The sequence below is a fragment of the Eptatretus burgeri genome, chromosome 6 (genome assembly GCF_056783735.1).
Source record: "Eptatretus burgeri isolate ZD-2024b chromosome 6, Ebu_testis_v1, whole genome shotgun sequence".
NCBI classification, from domain to species: domain Eukaryota; kingdom Metazoa; phylum Chordata; class Myxini; order Myxiniformes; family Myxinidae; genus Eptatretus; species Eptatretus burgeri.
In genome coordinates this window covers 110,874,144-110,893,809 of record NC_140966.1, presented here as the reverse complement: position 1 = coordinate 110,893,809, position 19,666 = coordinate 110,874,144, and the positions used below count along the sequence as shown (strand labels likewise).

The 19,666-nt window shown below is 43.5% G+C and overlaps 1 protein-coding gene across 2 annotated transcripts in view; it reads left to right on the top strand.

The window, feature by feature from the left end:
* Positions 1-19,338, top strand: part of POLR2H (RNA polymerase II, I and III subunit H) — a 35,833-nt gene extending 16,495 nt beyond the window's left edge. The window contains exons 3-6 of one of the 2 annotated variants that reach the window (XM_085886758.1): positions 865-939; positions 6,160-6,253; positions 6,643-6,726; positions 18,892-19,338. In XM_085886758.1, the coding sequence (XP_085742884.1) occupies positions 865-939; positions 6,160-6,253; positions 6,643-6,726; positions 18,892-19,009 (371 nt within the window). In that variant the 3' untranslated portion in view covers positions 19,010-19,338. The remainder of the gene's footprint in view (positions 1-864; positions 940-6,159; positions 6,254-6,642; positions 6,727-18,891) is intronic. The other variant, XM_085886759.1, reaches the window with a different exon arrangement.
* The last annotated feature ends 328 nt before the right edge of the window (positions 19,339-19,666 follow it).

Below are 19,666 nucleotides of genomic sequence, written 5' to 3'. Positions count from 1 at the left end.
TCAGTGGAAAAGTCCAGCATCACCAAGACCAAAGAAAGCAAGGATGTCAAAGTGATACTCATTGCGTTTTTTGACATTAAAGGGCATTGTCCACTTTGAGTTTCTACTACAGGGTCAAACAGTGAATCAATAAGTTTACAAGGAGATCCTCCGGCGCCTCATGAGATCAGTCTGGGACAAGAAGAGGGATCTGTGGGAGAACAATGCCTGGATGCTCCACCATGACAACGCACAGTGCTCACAGTGCCCTGAGCATCCGACAGTTTCTGGCGGAGAAGAACGTGCCAACTCTGGAGCAACCCCCGTATTTGCCAGACTTGGCCCCTTGTGATTTTTCCTATTCCCCAAGATCAAGGGGACCCGATTTCCTGATGTGGAGGCCATCAAAAGGGCCATGACGATGGAGCTCCGGAGGATTCCAGAAGAAGCCTTCCGGGGGTGCATCGAAGCATGGAGGAAGAGGATGGACAAGTGTGTGAGACTGGAGGGAAACTATTTTGAAGGGGACAAGCTGTGATTTCAATATTTTTTTGGAATAAAATTTCTGTGAAGTCAGTCCGGTAAGACGGACCTCATGTATTTATATCATTAGAGAGCATGTCATGTGTATTGCGGTGAAAAAGAGGCCGCCAATATGGCTATGTACGATGCTGATTGGTGCTGCGTTCTATGGTGGTCAATAAAGCCTCCATATCCTAAACTGCGACTCAACATCGTCTTATTACAGTGTAATAGGGTGGTTGGTGTATAAAACTGCTTCAGTGGCACTAAACTTCTGAATTTTTAAAACGATCTTTAAAATCATTATTTTATTGAAATTCAAGTACAGGAGGGCCTTGCTGTTCGTGGGTTTCCCCTTTGCAGATTCACTCTGTCACGATGAATTTATTGATCCATGGTTTGCGGATTGCAGCCAATGCGCTCGAATAATTATTGGAGGTTGGTGAACTCTTTTTCCACATTTATTCACATAATTAACATGGGGCGTCTACACAATAACCCCCTCAAAATCTCGAACAATCACCATCACCACCATCTTCATCAACTCGTCTGTATTGCTGCCTTCATTAACATCACCATTATTTCATCGATTAGTTTATCATTATTATTGAAGGGAAGTTTCATGATCTTCATAACCCCAGAAAATAAAAATAAACTTTATTTTATGTTCTTAATTACATTTTTATTCATCTATCTATAATTCCAGCAATCTGTGTGTTTGTGTGTGTGTCTGTGTGTCTGTGACCGCTGTTTCTCGACAACCGCTGGTCCGATCTAATTGAAACTTGCCCAGATATATTGCTGGGGACCTGAGGATGTGCCTTTTCAAGGTTTGATATTAATCGGACAAGTGCTTCCCAAGTTATGGCCATTTATTTACCAACCAATGACAGGAACCGTTGCTGCGGCCATTTTTTATCAACTAATGACAGGAAGCGTTGCTGCGTAGCCGTGGTCGATGGGGAAGAGAAACTCAGCCGCGTTTGCCATTACGGGTTTTTTCTCTTCTCTTCTCTTCTCTTCTCTTCTCTTCGTATTTTTCCTTGCGAAAAGGCAAAATACGTTGGCGCTAATTGAATAATTGGCCATTAAAAGCCTCCGTATTCTTGCCCTGGACGAGGAAACAAAGAAGAAGCGCCGTTTCCTCAGCGATATTGTTTATGAAGAGGTGCTAACGAGATAAAGGTGTGTACAATGTACATGGAGACAATTTTTATTATTATTTATTTATTGAAGAAAAATTGTTCCAAAAATAATTTATCAAAAAAAGTGCACAACTTTTTTTGTTTCCAATTGTCAAAACTCTGTGGCCTTTTAGAAGTGTTAAGGAATTCAGCTCTACTTGACATGCTTGCCCACGAAATACATCTCAATTTGGTGGTAAAAACGACTCACGACAGGTTTCCTTACTCATTGCTCTGCAGTCTGCATTCAACCCCTTAATTTGTCATCTCATTGACCTCATTTCATCTATCTATAATTCCAGCAATCTCTGTGTCTGTGTCTGTCTGTTTGTCTGTGACCGCTGTTTCCCAACAACCACTGGTCCGATCTAATTGAAACTTGCCAGCTATATTGCTGGGGACCTGAGGATGTGCCTTTTCAAGACTTGATATTAATCGGACAAGTGATTCCCAAGTTATGTCCATTTATTTACCAACCAATGACAGGACACGTGCTGCATAGGCGTGGCCGATGCGCCATTTAGTTACCAATCACAGGACACGTTGCTGCGTGGGCGTGGCTGCGTAGGCCGGTGCACGGCCGGCCGACTATGACGTCGGTGTGTCACCGACTATGACGATGGTGATCGATCGGTGCCTTAGTTACCGTGGGGTAGGAGTGCCAATGGTAAATGGCAGCGAATGTCATGGCAAGCAAAGACAGGGAGGTAAACTTGATTTTAATTAACTCTGTGTGTAAGTATCACAGCAGTTGTTACTTCAGTGCAAGCGATAATTCGTGGAATGATGTGAACATTCCGTACGGGCACGCACTACTTTTGGATAGTGATGACTTACTGTATTCTAATAATTTCTCGATTTCTTATCCGCATTTATAGATAAACACAATGCCCCAATCCAGTCGTCGTTTATGAGAGCGAAGGAATGGCCTGTGTATTTGTTTGAAAGTTTTTTTTTTTTTGCACGTACGGTCATGCATCTACGGGCATGCACTAGTTAAAATAAATAGCATAAAACAATGCACAAACATGTCAATTGAGGGTACAGTTTGGACAAATTTTAAAGTTGAATTCCCGAACCCTATTTTCCCCATTACCCCCTAAGTTTGCGGATTTGCGATTCACAGGAATTTTCAAGAATGTAACCACCTCAAACACCAAAACCTTCCTGAATACACTTGAACACTGTGTGGGGTATCATGTTCTTTTTACTCTTGTTCTACCTGTGATGTGTGTACGAGGTCCGACATGATCTTTGGATCATGTCAAAGGAAAAGAGTGAAGTCCAGAAGTCAGACCTGTTGTCCTTGTGAGATATTAATGTTTATTGTGCAGGAACACACCTTGACAGGCAAGTATTGGTTGAACAAGCTTGACACACTGTTCCAGTGGCAATGTTCAGTAACGGTGCTCCACAGATTTATACAACACCATGGTGCTTTGTCACCAAAGTGGACTCCAGGGCTTTCCTCCATGACCACATGGTCTCGTACTGGGTTGAGGGATTTTATTTCTTTTTTTTGTTTACCTTGTCCAGGCTCGTATGAGAGCTAACACACAATGCGCAACAAGGGGGGCATGAGACGAGGGGCGGGAGTGGGAAGGACAAAACAGTGGGGAACAGAGACATTAGGAGATCTATGGAAGAGAGAGAGAGAGAGAGAGGGATGGGGCAGGGAACACGAGGTATACAAGATGGGCATCACAGGGACTTTCAGGAAGGAAAGCAGGGAATTTGAAGGAGGTGGGTTTGGGGTGGATTAACGGTGGTAGAAAAGATCGAGGATTTGGATGGGGGATGATAAGAGGTGGGAGTGGAAAGCTGTTTTGAAGGACTGGAGGGAAGAATGGGATTGAACAGAGTGAGGGAGTTTCTACCAAAGGCAGGAAAAAAGAGGAATGAAAGAGTGAAGGTGAGCAGTGATTCGTGATTTTGGTCGTTTTTGTAGAAGAGGGTTGTTGGCGGACCTTGAGCACCCTGCAAAAATATAGTGGGGCCAAATTGCAGACAGAGCGGTTGGGAGGGGGTACCACAGTAAGATACCACAGTAAGAGAGTTTGTTGAGCAGGTCAGGGTGCCAGACCGTGTCAAAAGCACATGATATGTCCAGGGATATGGCTCTGATTTCATGTCTGGCATTGAGGACCTCCACCCATTGTTGAGAGAGCAGAAGCAGCATATCCAGGGTAGAGTGACCTGGTCTGAATCCAAATTGATGATCGGAAATCTGGTCATTGGAGAAGAGGATGGATTCCATAACCTTGCTGATGATTGGTAGAAGGCTGATTGGTTTGTAGTTGCAGGGATCTGTTTTTGCACATTTTTTATGCAGGACAGTAATGTTTGCTGATTTCCAAGCAGATGATAGATGACTTTGAGCAAATGAGAAGATGAATATTACAGAGAGAGAGGGTGAGCAAGAGCAGAGGAGCAGGGTTTTAGGACACGTGGGCTGATGCCGTCTGGACCGGTTGCAGAATCTGAGTTGAGGTTTGACAGCAAGCTCTCCACCTTGTTAGGAGAAAAGGACACAGAGTCCAGAGACAGTTGGGTGCGACTGGGTACGGTGGTACAGAAAGCGATGGGTTTCGGACACAAGATTTAGATGCAAACGCCGAGTTTAGGCATTCAGCCTTTTTATGTGCGGTATCGGCAGTGCGGCCATTTGAGGTAAGGGAGGAGATAAAAGGGGAACAAACACCAGAAACAGATTTTATTAGAAGCCACCAGGATTTTGAGGAGGGAGAGAGGTTTGAGTGTTCATACTTGAGATGAGAAAGATGTTGTTTTCTGGCTCTCCTGAGGGGAGATGTACACTTGTTCCGAGCTTTGTGGAAGGAACTGAGATTACCCTTAGTTCGGTTTGCTTTCCATGAGGCAAAGGCAAGTTGTTTCAAGACAACTCCCTCGCCACAAGCTTCAGTGAACCATGGGCGGGAGGAAGGGTAGGACAACTGAAGACGAGAGGGGATAAACCTGTGCATGAGAGAGAGGAAGTTTCTTTGAAAAAATTCCCAGGATGAGTTGATGTTGGAGAAAGTAGCAATGGGAGACCAGTCTCGAAGTTTGATGGCTGCTTGGAGACCCTGCCATTCAGCTTGAGTGAAATGCCAGACTCGATGGCGCTGAGGTCGTTCTCTGATAACAGTCAGAGAGATGTCCACTCTGACAAGCACGTGGTCAGTAGAACTGATTGGAGCGGAGGAAGAACGGCAGATATTTTCAGGGATATTTGTCAAAATCAGATCCAGAAGAGATGGAGTACCATTGGTTGAGATCCGGGTCGGGAAGTTGACCGATTGAGTCAGTCCCAATGAGTCAAAGAAGTCTTTTGCTCAAGTGCCATGACAGGTGAGTGAGGTACCCACACCTAGCCAACTGGCATGATGACAATTGAAGTCACCACATATGAGGAAGAGAGAGTTTGGATGAGAAGATAGAAGTTGGTCCATGTTTTCGGATAGTGAGGTGTAGATGGAGTAATCACCGTTAGGTGGACGGTACAGTACACATATAAACATGAGGTTGGAGTGGAGGGGAAGCCGTAGCCAGAGGTATTCCTGGGGGTGTGGGGGAGTGAGGGCAGTGCATAGAGAGTGAGGAATAGTCTTTGATGAAGAGAGCGACTCCTCCACCAGGACGAGGCTCAGGTCTGTCATACCGAAGGAGGGAGTAACCAGGGAGAGATACTTGGGAGTATATTTATTTTCTTATTTATATATTTGTTTTTATACCAGCTACTCACCTTTTCTTCATCCTGAGTCTAAAGAAATCGGTAGTGTTTCCTCGCTGAACAGATAAAAGTGTGACCCTATTAATTATTTTGGCATCCGTTTCATTCTGCCCTCATCTGAGGAGGTGGATGCAGACAACAAAGGGCATTCAGCGAGATGCGTGGCCTGTTAGTTGGCAACAGCCAATTACCTCCTGTGGGGCACTTACCGTCTGCCCGCTCAACAGAGGCTACCTACTAGATCTGATTAATCTATCTTGTTAAAGTGGGATAGGCACATTCCGATGAAGAATCGTCCCCACCACGCATCTCCTCACCTTGCACTGGTACCATAATATGACCTTTGTGCGATAGTACGGTACCATTATTGTTGCATTTTATTTGTAAATCTATTTTTCCCCATTTTACTTGTTCACCGATGTACGTGAAACACGACTGTGAGTGATATCAAGGCTTACCCGTTGTTGTGGTTTGTTGGTGTTTATGCCTCGTCTACGTTGTAATCCTCAGATGCGATTGCAATTATCTTGTTTGGCTCGGCGTGGGTCATCTCGTGAGTCAGTGCTGCTCGGTGTTGAAACCCCTTTGATTACCTCGTTTCATAACTTGCCAAGCGTGCAATTCTTCCTCTTCCAGAAGTGCTTTGAACATGTTTTTTTTTTTTTTAAACACGTATATCTATTATATATGGAGATTGTACATAAATCACAGGCTGTGTGCATTAATGCTGTGTGCATGCAGGAGATAAGTTCCGCTTGGTCATCGCGAGCAGCTTGTTCGAGGACGGGACGCCAGACGACGGTGAATACTGTCCAGCTGATGACAGGCCAAGCAGGTAGAGACCATCAGTAAAGCTCAATGCACGTTCCGGTGATTCAATCCACTGTTTATTCTTAAAATGTGTTCATGATGAGGAAACCTCACTGCACACATGCCGTGTTACGAAATGACACACAATCAGCAGTGTCATGTTTGCCATTGTGAGGACGAGAATTTGATCTCGTTTTGTTTATTCTTTTTTTTTAATTTGGAACCTCATGTTCCAACTGTGATGACGTTTCATAAATTTAGCATATTGCCCTTGTACCCCAAGGGATGATACGAGGAACAAAAAGAAAAAGAAGAAGAAGCATATGTCGAGTAATAATCAATTGGTCACTTTGTTCGTGTTCGATAATAATCGCAATGCTCTTCACTGTTATTCTCATTTGTTTTGTTGCTCAGGGCAGATCAGTTTGAGTACGTGATGTATGGAAAGGTTTATCGGATCGAGGGTGACGAGACGAGCACTGACGCTGCAACACGGTTGTGAGTATTTTGAGCCTTCACCATTGCACCGTTTTATCACTCTCGGAGGGTTGAAAGGTCATTCAAATGGCAAAATACTTATTCTACCTTAATTAATAAACTCACCTGTGGCTTACCTGCTATCTTCATGCAAAACAGCTTGATAGATCGAAATGGAGACGGGATGTCGTCACACCGAGAAATCTGATTTTGGTTCAAAAGCTTGTTTGTTTTTTATATATATATATATATATATATATATATATATATATATATATATATATATATATATATATATATATATATATATATATATATATATATATATATATATATATATATATATATATATATATATATATATATATATATATATACACAGTAGACTCGGTGTAAGTCGTCACCATCAGGACTGAGAAAAAAGTGACGACTTAGAAATGTGACGACTTACGCGTATGCGGACATTCATGATGACTGTGGGGTGAAGGATGAAGTCGCGCGTGGCCTGGACACATATGTGTGAGAGCCGGCTATTGTACCAAAAGGAAAACGCAATCCTCGGGGCATAGGTGGGGGTGAGTTGGAAAGTGATCAAGCAAAGATGGAATTCATGAATCAGTTTATCAAAAGTAAAGATAATGAACAACTCTGTAAGACAACTCGTATACCATCGGTGATGGTATGGTGACAAATTACATGACACACAGTCATCGTGGTGATGATTACCACTCAATGCCAATGTGTAAGTGAGTGCGGTAATGTACAAAAGAAGCCAATATAAAACCATGATCGGACTTCAACACTAAGCTCGATCGATCCTTTACTTATTCGCGAAGTAATCCGTTATGTTTGACTGCCTCAAACTCTTGAGCATCTGGTGCATGAGAAAGCATTCAAACCGGTCATTGTATTCCATGATGTTGGCTGGGCAATCCTCCACCGAAAGAGAGTATCGGCCGAATATTTGGCCGAATCGGCCGAAACCGAATATTTGGCTGAGCCGACATTTGCCGAAACCAGATGATGAGCGCGTCATCGACATCTTCAAAGGACACACATTTCACACTACCCACCGGCCTCACGATCTTCTCCACTTGTCCAAATATCTTGCCCTTATTCTTCAAGATATCGTTCAATGTCTGCCGTTTGATGTCCAACTTCTCAGCTATGTCTGTTTTCTTCATCAGTGGATTTGCCTCGCAAAACTGGATAATGTCATATTTTTCTTGGTAGGTTTTAGTTGTAAGCTTACGCTTAGTCGCCATTGTCCTGCTTGCAGTGTGATCAACATGTGTACGCAGTTATAAATAGCCTAAATAAAATGCCAAAGTTTCAATTAGCAATTGTTGGTTTGTTTTATTTTGAACTGTTACAATTTTATTACATTTCAAACAAGTGGTAAGTTTCTTTTGCGTTTCAGTGTATGTGTGTGTGTGTGTGTGTGTGTGTGTGTGTATATATATATATATATATATATATATATATATATATATATATATATATATATATATATATATATATATATATATATATATATATATATATATATATATATATATATATATATATATATATATATATATATATATATATATATATATATATATATATATATATATATATATATATATATATATATATATATATATATATATATATATATATATATATATACACACACACACATACACTGAAACGCAAAAGAAACTTACCACTTGTTTGAAATGTAATAAAATTGTAACAGTTCAAAATAAAACAAACCAACAATTGCTAATTGAAACTTTGGCATTTTATTGATGACATGTCAAGTTTTTGACCGAGATACACCATCTCTTAAGTTTGTTCCACAGTACAGAACAGCACAGGGTGCAATTTCAGTCCCCTTTCAAGAGCGTGTGTGGCCACCATTGTTTTGGATACAGGCAGTGCATCGTCGACGCATACTGCCTACCAGTCTTTGGATGGATTGCTGCTGGATTCTGTCCCACTCAGTCCTCAATGTCTGAAGCCATCTGACTTATGACCATCTGCCTGTCCTGCCTTGCAGTGGTGACTCTTGGCCTCCCTGATCAAGGTCTGTCATCTGCAGAGTTGTGGAGGGTGTCTCTGTCCACCAGGGCCGATATCGTCTGGTGTGAACAGCCAAGGCGACGTGCCACCTCACGGTAGCTCAATCCGCCTTGCAGTATGCCCAAGGCACACTGCCGTTGATCCCTTGACGATCGTGGCATGTTGATTGAAATGCCAATTTTGCACTGGCCTTTTTAAAGCCAATATCAAGACATCACGTGCAGCTCATTAAAATCATCCCGTACCCCTTGGCTAATCACTGACAGTCAAAACGGCTGTTCAACAGCTGTGCTATGAAGTGACCATCTGTGACCGTTTTGTCTGACAGTGAGGACACTATTGTCCACAAATAAGTTCACAGATTTACTACACGCAGTGTTATTGTTGATATTTGAAGGTTTAAAAGGTGGTAAGTTTCTTTTGCGTTTCAGTATATATATATATATATGTATATATATATATATATATATGTATATATATATATATATATATATGTATATATATATATATGTATATGTATATATATATGTATATGTATATATATATATATATATATATATATATGTATATATATATATACTTCTTTTTTCGGCTGTTCCCGTTAGGGGTCGCCACAGCAGATCAACCGTCTCCATTTCGCTCCATCCTCCACATCTTCCATTGACACTCCAACCGCCCGCATGTCCGCCCTCACCGCATCCATGAACCTCTTATTTGGCCTTCCTCTTCTCCTCCTGCCTGACGGGCTCCATCCTCAGCATCCTTCTCCCCATATACTCCCCTTCCCTCCTGAGCACATGTCCAAACCATTTCAATCTTGCCTCTCTCACTTTGTCTCCAAACCGTCCTACCTGCGCTGTCCCTCTAATATACTCATTCCTTATCCTATCCATCCTCGTCACTCCCAACGAGAATCGCAGCATCTTTAACTCTGTCACCTCCAGCTCCGCTTCCTGTCTTTTTGTTAGCGCCATCGCCTCCAAACCATACACCATAGCTGGTCTCACTACCCTCTTATATACTTTCCCCTTCACTCTTGCAGCTACCCTTCTGTCACAAATCACTCCTGCAACTCTTCTCCACCCACTCCATCCTGCCTGCACTCTCTTTTTCACTTCTCGACCACACTCTCCGTTACTTTGGACAGTTGATCCCAAGTATTTAAACCCATCCACCTTCCCCACCTCAACTCCTTGCAACCGTACCATACCACCACCCTCCCTCTCATTTACGCACATGTACACCGTCTTACTCCTACTGACTATCATTCCCCTTTTCTCCAGTGCGTACCTCCACCTCTCGAGGCTCGCCTCAGCCTGCTCCCTACTCTCTCTACAGATCATGATGTCATCCGCGAGCATCATAGTCCATGGAGACTCCAGTCTGATCTCGTCTGTCAACCTGTCCTTCACCATTGCAAACAGGAAAGGGCTCAGAGTTGATCCTTGGTGCAATCCCACTTTTACCTTAAACCGGTCCGTCATTCCTACCGCACACCTCACCGCTGTCACACTGTACTCATGCATATCCTGCACAATCCTCACATACTTCTCCACCACTCCCGACTTCCTCATACAATGCCACAACTCCTCTCTTGGCACCCTATCATAAGCTTTCTCTAAATCCACAAACCCACAATGTAACTCCTTCTGGCCTTCCCTATACTTCTCCATCAACATTCTCAAAGCAAACATCGCTTCAGTGGTGCTCTTTCCTGGAATAAACCCATATTGCTGCTCACAAATCATCACCTCTCCTCTAAACCTCACTTCCACTACTCTTTCCCACAACTTCATGGTGTGGCTTTACAACTTTGTCCCTCTGTAATTTCCACAGCTCTGCACATCACCCTTGTTCTTGAAAATTGGAACCAGTACACTTGATCTCCACTCCTCCGGCATTCTCTCACTTTCTAAGATTTTATTAAACAATCTGGTTAACAACCCCACTGCCACCTCTCATAAGCACTTCCATGCCTCCACTTGTATACCATCTGGGCCAACCGCCTTTCCACTTTTCATCCTCTTCATAGCAGTCCTCACTTCATCCTTACTGATCCACCCCACTTCCTGATTCACTATCTCCACCTCTTCCAACCTTCTCTCTCTCTCATTTTTTTTATTCATCAGCTCCTCAAAGTACTCCATCCACCTTCTCAACACACTGTCCTCGCTCGTCAGCACATTCCCATTTGCGTCCTTTATCACCCTAACCTGCAGCACATCCTTCCCAGCTCGGTCCCTCTTTCTTGCCAATCGGTATAAATCCCTTTCCCCTTCCTTTGTATCCAACTTCTCATACAGCTCATCATATGCCTTTTTCTTAGCCTTTGCCACCTCTCTCTTTGCCTTTCGCCACCACTCCTTGTACTCCTGCTTACTTTCTTCATCTCTCCAACAATCCCACTTCTTTTTCGCCAACCCCTTCTTCCTTATACTTTCCTGTACTTCCTCGTTCCACCACCAAGTCTCCTTATCTTCCTTCCTCTGTCCAGATGTCACACCAAATACCTTCCTAGCTATCTCCCTCACCACTTCTGCTGTCGTTGCCCAATCATCCCACTCATCTTTCCCACCATCCAACACCTGTCTCACCTCCTCCCTAAATTCCACGCAACAGTCTTCCTCCTTCAGCTTCCACCATCTGGTCCTTGGTTCAGCCCTCACTCTCTTCCTCACCCTCACCTCTAAAGTCATCCTACAGACCACCAATCGATGCTGTCGAGCGACACTCTCCCCTGCCACCACCTTACAGTCTCTAATCTCTTTCAGGTTGCATCTCCTGCTAAAGATGTAATCCACCTGTGTGCACTTTCCTCCACTCTTGTATGTCACCCTGTGTTCCTCCTTCTTGAAATACGTATTTACCACTGCCATTTCCATTCTTTTTGCAAACTCTACCACCATTTGCCCTTCCACATTTCTCTTGTTGAGACCGCACCTACCCATCACCTCCTCATCCTCTTTATTCCCTTCCCCAACATGCCCATTGAAATCTGCTCCAATCACCACTCTTTCATCCTTGGATACACTCTCCACCACTTCATCTAACTCACTCCAGAAATCTTCTTTATACTCCATCTCACACCCCATATGCGGGGCATATGCACTGATGGCAGAATATATACACACACACACACACACACACACACACACACACACACACACACACACACACACACACACACACACACACACACACACACACACACACACACACACACACACATACATATATATTGTTGCGAATTTCGATCCGCCCGGCGTGCGATCGGCCAGGTAACTCTAATCGCGACCGCGTCGCCCACCGGAACGGACAATTCAGTCGTGACCCTCCGTGTAACTACCGCCAGGAGCTAGTCACGGGTGGGTCTTTCGACCACACCACAATCGTGCCAATTCGCCACCCGCGCCGGATAGGGTTTTTCGCCAAACTCGACCTACCTAAGTACCTGTGCGGGTAGTTAACCGGGCGATTGTACCTCGCCGCTGGCCGGCCTAGGACACGAACCGCTTAAGCGGTCCGTTCTGTGCTTCAGTGATAACCGAGCGGTGTTATCGCCGGCCCCGACGGACGTGATTATTTACCGGGTGCTTACACCCTTCCACCAATTCCTTCCGTGATGCAAGATGAAACTTTCAAACAAAGGAAAGGACGCAACGAAATGGGGAACAGTTCGACAAGTACATTTATTCCACACTCAGACAAGGCAAGCACCTATTCACAGCCATACAGTAAGAATGCAAGTTACAACCGAATACAAGCAAAGGTTTATTTATATGCACTTAAACAGTTTCTACTTTACAAGACATGGCGCCACAACACGCATTCACACAAAAGCAAAGGAAAGACCCCCTCAAAGGCAAGGGAGTCAGACTGGGCCCGTGGGCCTAATGCGCGTGGAACCTGGATGAGCGGCCAGGTCCACGAGACCGAAGGGTCCTACCTGCGCCCGCGTGGCACGATGGCGGGCAAGCTGCAATGTCAGCGTAGCTGCACCTGGCTTCGTGCCCCTGGCGTGGTCGGCAAGCTCCCTCTCCGGCGCTCCCCGTCTGCCTTTCCCGTCGACTTCGAGCTCCGTCTCCCGACACGACTGCCCTGCCGACACTGCAGACTTGACTTCTTCCGCTGCCACTCCACCGCTGCCACTCCGCCGCTGCCACTCCGCCGCTGCCACTCCGCCGCTGCCACTCCGCCGCTGCCACTCCTCTGCTCCCACTTGGTTCTCTGCTGATGTACTGCACAACTTGACTTCTCTGCCGACGTACTGTGCGCCTTGACTTCCCGCCCCGAGCAGCGCCGTGCTCGCCCTATTTAGCCCGGGGGAGGGGCGTATATGTAAATTTCTGGATCACAGCGGGTTCGGAGGTGGGGCTATACTTCCCGATGCTCACTCATTGGATGGATGAAAAGGGGGTGTGAAGCATTCCTGATCCGATTTTCAGGGCGATAGGAACGCATTCACAACCCATGGCCTGGGGTGTGGTAGAAAGGTGGAGGTGGTGGGAGTTTGGCTGTTGGCGGGCGTCGTTTGAGAATGGCGGTGAGGCGATGTTTGCGGGATGGAGTTGTGGAGGTAAAGAGGCGAAGGTGGTGGTGTTTGAGTTGTTGGGGGATTATTGGTCCAAAATAATAACAGAGAAAAGAAAAACGGCTAACTCAAAGGATCGCAGCCCGGTGAACACGGAAAAAATCCCTTTAAACAACGGTGGGGAAATCTAACTACACAATTACTTATCGTCATAACTGATCTAAGGTCCTTTATGGTGTATTGCGAATTTCCACAGCCGTAACACTATATATATATATATATATATATATATATATATATATATATATATATATATATATATATATATATATATATATATATATATATATATATATATATATATATATATATATATATATATATATATACACACACACACACACACACACACACACACACACACACACACACACACACACACACACACACACACACACACACACACACACACACACACGTATGAAAATGTATGTATATATAGAAGCAAAGTACCCGTCTTCGACGGGTAATTCGAAAGTGAAAGCATATGTCGGTTACTCACAGTTTCTGTGGAGTCAATTTTGTTACGAACGGGTCTCTTCCGTCGTCTCCTGCAACACATTTTAAAAAACAACTTTCCTCGTTTTCTTGTCTGGGGCATGGACGTGCAGCTTTGATCTTGATCCAACTCTTGATGCCTCAACATACAACATTCCGTGTGAGAAAACAGGCGAACGCAGATCTCGTCTGATTATGCTGAACGTCTGTCCCTGTGCTTTGTTTATTGTCATGGCAAAGCAAGGTCGTAAGGGAAATTGTAATCTACGGAACTGGAATGGCAAGTCACTGTCGGATGGTATAAGTGGTATCCTTGGAATTAATGCATGTTTTCCTGCTGCCGGTCCATTAATCAGGATTACTTCAATCACATTTGGGCTCATTCGGTAGACTGTACAGCGGGTGCCATTCATGATATTTGGTGGACCCAATGAACGTAGAACAATAACTGGGCAGCCTACTTTCAGCTTAAGTTTTTGGGGTGGTATCCCTGATATTTCAAGGGAATTCTGAAATTCAATGGGAAAGTGCACCGCTTCCTCCGGAGTGAGTGTGGTGTTGATTGCATTATATATCTTGACTTCTCCTGGGAAGCGGTCAATGATGGTAGAGTTGACAGCATCCACTGTTTCATTTAGAGGTGCGAGTATCGCTCGTTCTAACAACCAGTTGTTGTCGTTTGGAGCACGTCCTGTTAATCTGACATAGATTTCCTCGATTAATTTGGATGGAGTTTCGTGCTGGTGGATCCCTTCTGGTAAAGTGATGGTATCCGGTTTATTTTCAACAGGGTAGTTACCGTCTCCAATGTTCATGAGGACGTCGGCGTAATTTGCAGCGGTGGGGTCGTTTGTAAGCTGTGCTCGTATGTTGTCGTGCAGTCGGTACGTTTTAACGTTGCGCCATAACGGCGATCGCTTCAGCATCGCATCGACTATGTTTGCACGTGTTCCTTGCTTCACAACGGGTAGTATTTGACGGAGGTCTCCACAGATCATTACCGGGATGCCACCAAATGGTTTTGAATTTCCACAAATATCCTGTAGGGTGCTATTGATCGCTTCACACACGGCCCTGTGTGTCATCGGAGCCTCGTCCACAATAATTGCTTTGGCTTCGTTCATCATTCTCGCGATTGCTATCCCTTTTTTCATAGAGCAGGTTGGTGTATGTTGCTTGTGAGCATTCAGGGGTACTTTGAAGGCGGAATGTAGAGTACGTCCCCCTGTTAGTAAAGTTGCGGCTATACCACTCGATGCTGTAGCAATAGCGATATGGCCATTCGATCTGATCTTTGCGAGAATTAAATTCAAGAGGAACGTTTTACCTGTCCCTCCAGGAGCATCAACAAAGGTGATACTCGCTGTGTGTTTACTTTGTCGAGAAATAGTTCGATAAAAGAAACGTTTTTCCGTCGATAATCACAATTTTCAATGAACGTGGTAGGCGGTTTTACTTTCTTATTCAATGAAAGTGGTAACGGTTTTACTTCCTTCTTAAGAGCATTGGGTGTGTCCTGCCCATTTTCATTCCCAAAATTCATAACAAAAAGTACATCGAGCCACCTTCCCGATAGTAAATTAAATACCTGCCAATTTTCAGGAGGATACGATACGATTTGACATCGCAAAACGGGAACAAAATTCGGCACTTCTCTCTTATTGTATTGTGTGTGTGTGTGTGTGTGTGTGTGTGTGTGTGTGTGTGTGTGTGTGTGTGTGTGTGTGTGTGTGTGTGTGTGTGTGTGTGTGTGTGTGTGTGTGTGTGTGTGTGTGTGTGTGTGTGTGTGTGTGTGTATATATGTATATATATGTATATATATATATATATATATATATATATATGTATATATATATATATATGTATATATATATATATGTATATATATATACAGTCAAAGCTCGTTACTATGCCACCCGTCGGGACCGAGCAAAAGTGGCATAGTAGCGAGAGTGGCATAGTAACGAGATTTTGTAAAAACGGCCTTATTTTCTCAAGTTACCCATCTGTAGTTAATCTTTAGACAAAATTTATTCCAGCAAGTAAAAGGCACGACTGTTGTATAAGCTAAGCGAATGGAGAACATACACACACTAACAGAGTTCACACACTAACATATGGCATGGCGAGAAATTCACGACACACAAAGCTTTCAAGAATCGTCGGCTGGCGCATCTTCTTTCGGCGGATCTCGTGCATCTCGTTGTCAAGCCGACCGCACACTTGCATCACACCGGGCTTCCCGCTTCTCTGCTGCATGAACTTCCGGACGTTGCTACAAGCGCGCTGGGCTTCCTCGAACGGAACGATTTCCTCCTCGACAGTTACCTCGCCATCTTCGCTTTCCACCGGCCCCTCACTGCACAGAATCTACTCTGCAATCTCCTCCAGCGTGAAATACCCGCCAGTCGCGAGGTGCTCGTCGGCTTCGAGAAAGTCAGACAGCTCGATCTCCTCGTTCTCGTGCATCTTTTCCTCGGCAGGCAGAGCTTCCCAGATGTCGGGCAGCTCCGCATCCTGTGGCTCAGTTTGGATCTCCTCTTCGATGAACTTGACGCTCGAAACAGTTCCTGATCGTCGACTTGCCGACCTGCTCCCAAGCATGCCGGGCGACGTGTGGCGTCGAGCAACGTGAACTTGAACTCCTTTCCCTCGTCTATGGCCTCCAAGCCGGCGGCATAGCAGGAGCTTCTTTGTAGTGGCGCTTGAGGTTCTCTATGATTTCCTGATCCATTGGTTGCAATTGGCTGTCGTGTTGGGTGGGGAAGAGACCAGTTGGATGTTGTTCAGCTCGAGCTCGGGAGGGTGGCCAGAGAAGTTATCGAGACAGACCAGCACTCTGCGTCCCTGCTGGCCGAGTCGTCCGTCCCACGCATGCAACATCTCCTCGAAGAGCCTCCGCCGTCATCCACGCCTTCGGGTTCGCCTTGTACTTGACCGGGATCTCTTTGTTCTTGAAGGCACGGGGTTTCTTGGAATTGCCAATCACCAGAAGAGGGAACTTCTCGCTGCCGCTCATGTTTGCCCCAACCAGAAGAGTGATCCTTTGCTTGCTTTCTTCTCCAGTACACCGCTCTCCCTGAAAGCCATGGTCTTGTTCGGAAGCAGCTGCCAGAAGAGTCCAGTCTCGTCCAGGTTGAAGACGTCGTCTGCGGAGAACTGCCCAGTAAGGGCCGGAGAACCTGTTGTTGCCACTCAAGAAGGGATTGTGATCCACCGCTCCAGCTTCGCCCTGCACTGTCTTGAACGTGATGCCGTGGCGCTTCTTGAAATTGCCCAACCAACCGTCGCTCGCCATGAAGTCTGGGATGTGCATCAGCTCGGCCAGTTTCATCGCCTTCTCCTTGATCAGATCGCCGCTGACAGGCACATTCTGTCCTCTTTGATTTCTTCAGCCACATGAGCACTCCCTCATCAAGCTTCGGGTCGTGAGCCTGCGTCAACTTCATGCGCTTCGATGGAAATCCAGCTTTGATTGCAGCCTCGATTGCATCCTTCTTGCTGAGAATGCCCTTCACGGTGGTTCTCTTAACTTCGACGCCCCATTTCTTGCTAATATCCCTGGCCAACTTGGACTGATTCGGCTCCTTCTTCGCGGCATCGATGATCTCCTTCTTCTCCTTCAGCATAAAGTCGGTTCGCTTGCGTTTCTGAGCTGACATTATGGGCTGAATTTGAAAAAAAATGATGTCACTGTTGTACGTGTGCCTGCGTGTCTGTGTGTGTGCTCGCGCTTTTTTGTGTCTCGTTGTGCGTGTTGTGATTGGCTTGTTGTGGCTGGCATCGGGGAGAAGAATCGCGTGTTTTGACACAGTCTGACTATGCGCGTACGTATTGAGTTATGTTGTGCGCAGCTGGACTGTAGTTTGTCGCTTCGCCTTTGGACGTGAGTGTGATAAATCGAGCACTGCGCAATACAGACTTTTTCACGACTCGTGCCTTTTAACAGTCACACAGTAGTGGCATGGTAGCGAGTAGGGGTGGCATAGTAAATTTATTTTGTATTGAATTTTGTCGGGACCGAGCAAAAGTGGTATAATAGCGAGAGTGGCATAGAAGCGAGGTGGCATAGTAACGAGCTTTGACTGTATGTATATATATATATGTATATATATATATATATGTATATATATATATATGTATATGTATATATATGTATATGTATATATATGTATATGTATATATATATATGTATATATATATATATGTATATATATATATATGTATATATATATATATGTATATATATATATGTATATATATATATGTATATATATATATGTATATATATATATGTATATATATGTATGTATATATATGTATGTATATATATGTATGTATATATATATATATATATATATGTATGTATATATATATATATATATATATATATGTGTATATGTATATATATATATATATATATATATATATATATATGTATATGTATATATATATATGTATATATATATATATATATGTATATATATATGTATATATATATATGTATATATATATATGTATATATATATGTATATATATATATATATATATATATATATATATATATATATATATATATATATGTATATATATATATATATATATATATATATATATATGTATATATATATATATATATATATATATATATGTATATATATATGTATATATGTATATATATATATATATATATATATATGTATATATATATATGTATATATATATATATATATATATATATATATATATATATATATATATATATATATATATATATTTATTAATATATATATATAAAAATATATATATATATATATATATATATATATATATATATATATATATATATATATATATATATATATATATATATATATATATATATATATATATATATATATACACACACACGCACCGGTGTTTTAATTGTGCACACCTTGGCGATAACTCACCTTCGCCATCCAACATGTGCAGCATCATCGTAATTCCCCTCCCTTATCACCACCCCTCTTCTTTGCCTCCATTAGAGCGGCCTACGTGTCCTTCGGGGGACTTCTAATGAGGCTCCAGGGTGATGCAAACAACCTTCATGGTCTTGTCCCTGGATCTCGACTCTACTTACTGCTAAAGCGACTGGCTTTTTAGAAACTCTCTCACACTGAGCCCCGAGATTCCCTTCGGCTCGGCACACAATTTGCTCAGGACGTATCATGATGACCAAGTGGGCTTTTCACACAAAACTGCATCGATGAACCAACGTGTCATCGGTCTAGCGTGTGCAATTGGTGGTCCCATCGTCCAATTGTGGTGTTCACTCAGAGGATATCTTCACAATGAGGTCACGTGCCCTTCGATTCTTCTGCTCTTCAAACACTTATGTTATACCTGCAAATGACTTGCTTTGCGTTTTGGTAATGGCACAGATTGTTGTACAGGAAGCCAGAGTGCAGGGACAATAAAATGTACGACGTGTGTTTAGAGTGCACGGATGTTGATTTGAAAACACTTATCTCACCATATTTTGTTTATCACTAAAAAAAAATTTGTGCTGTCAATATATTCTGTGCACGAGAAAGGTAAATATTGTTGTTTCTCACCGGTGGGGGGGGGGGGGTGGATGCTCATAGTTAATGCCATGACGGTTTGTGTAATTGTAAAACTCTTACCTGTATTTAACTGTTTCTCGGGGAAGGAGCGCTGTGCAGGATGGATGCGGAGGGGTTGTGGGTGGCACGGCACTACCCCCTTACCAACAGAGAAACATATGGGCAATGTCCCTGGGCTCACCTGGTTGAACCAGGT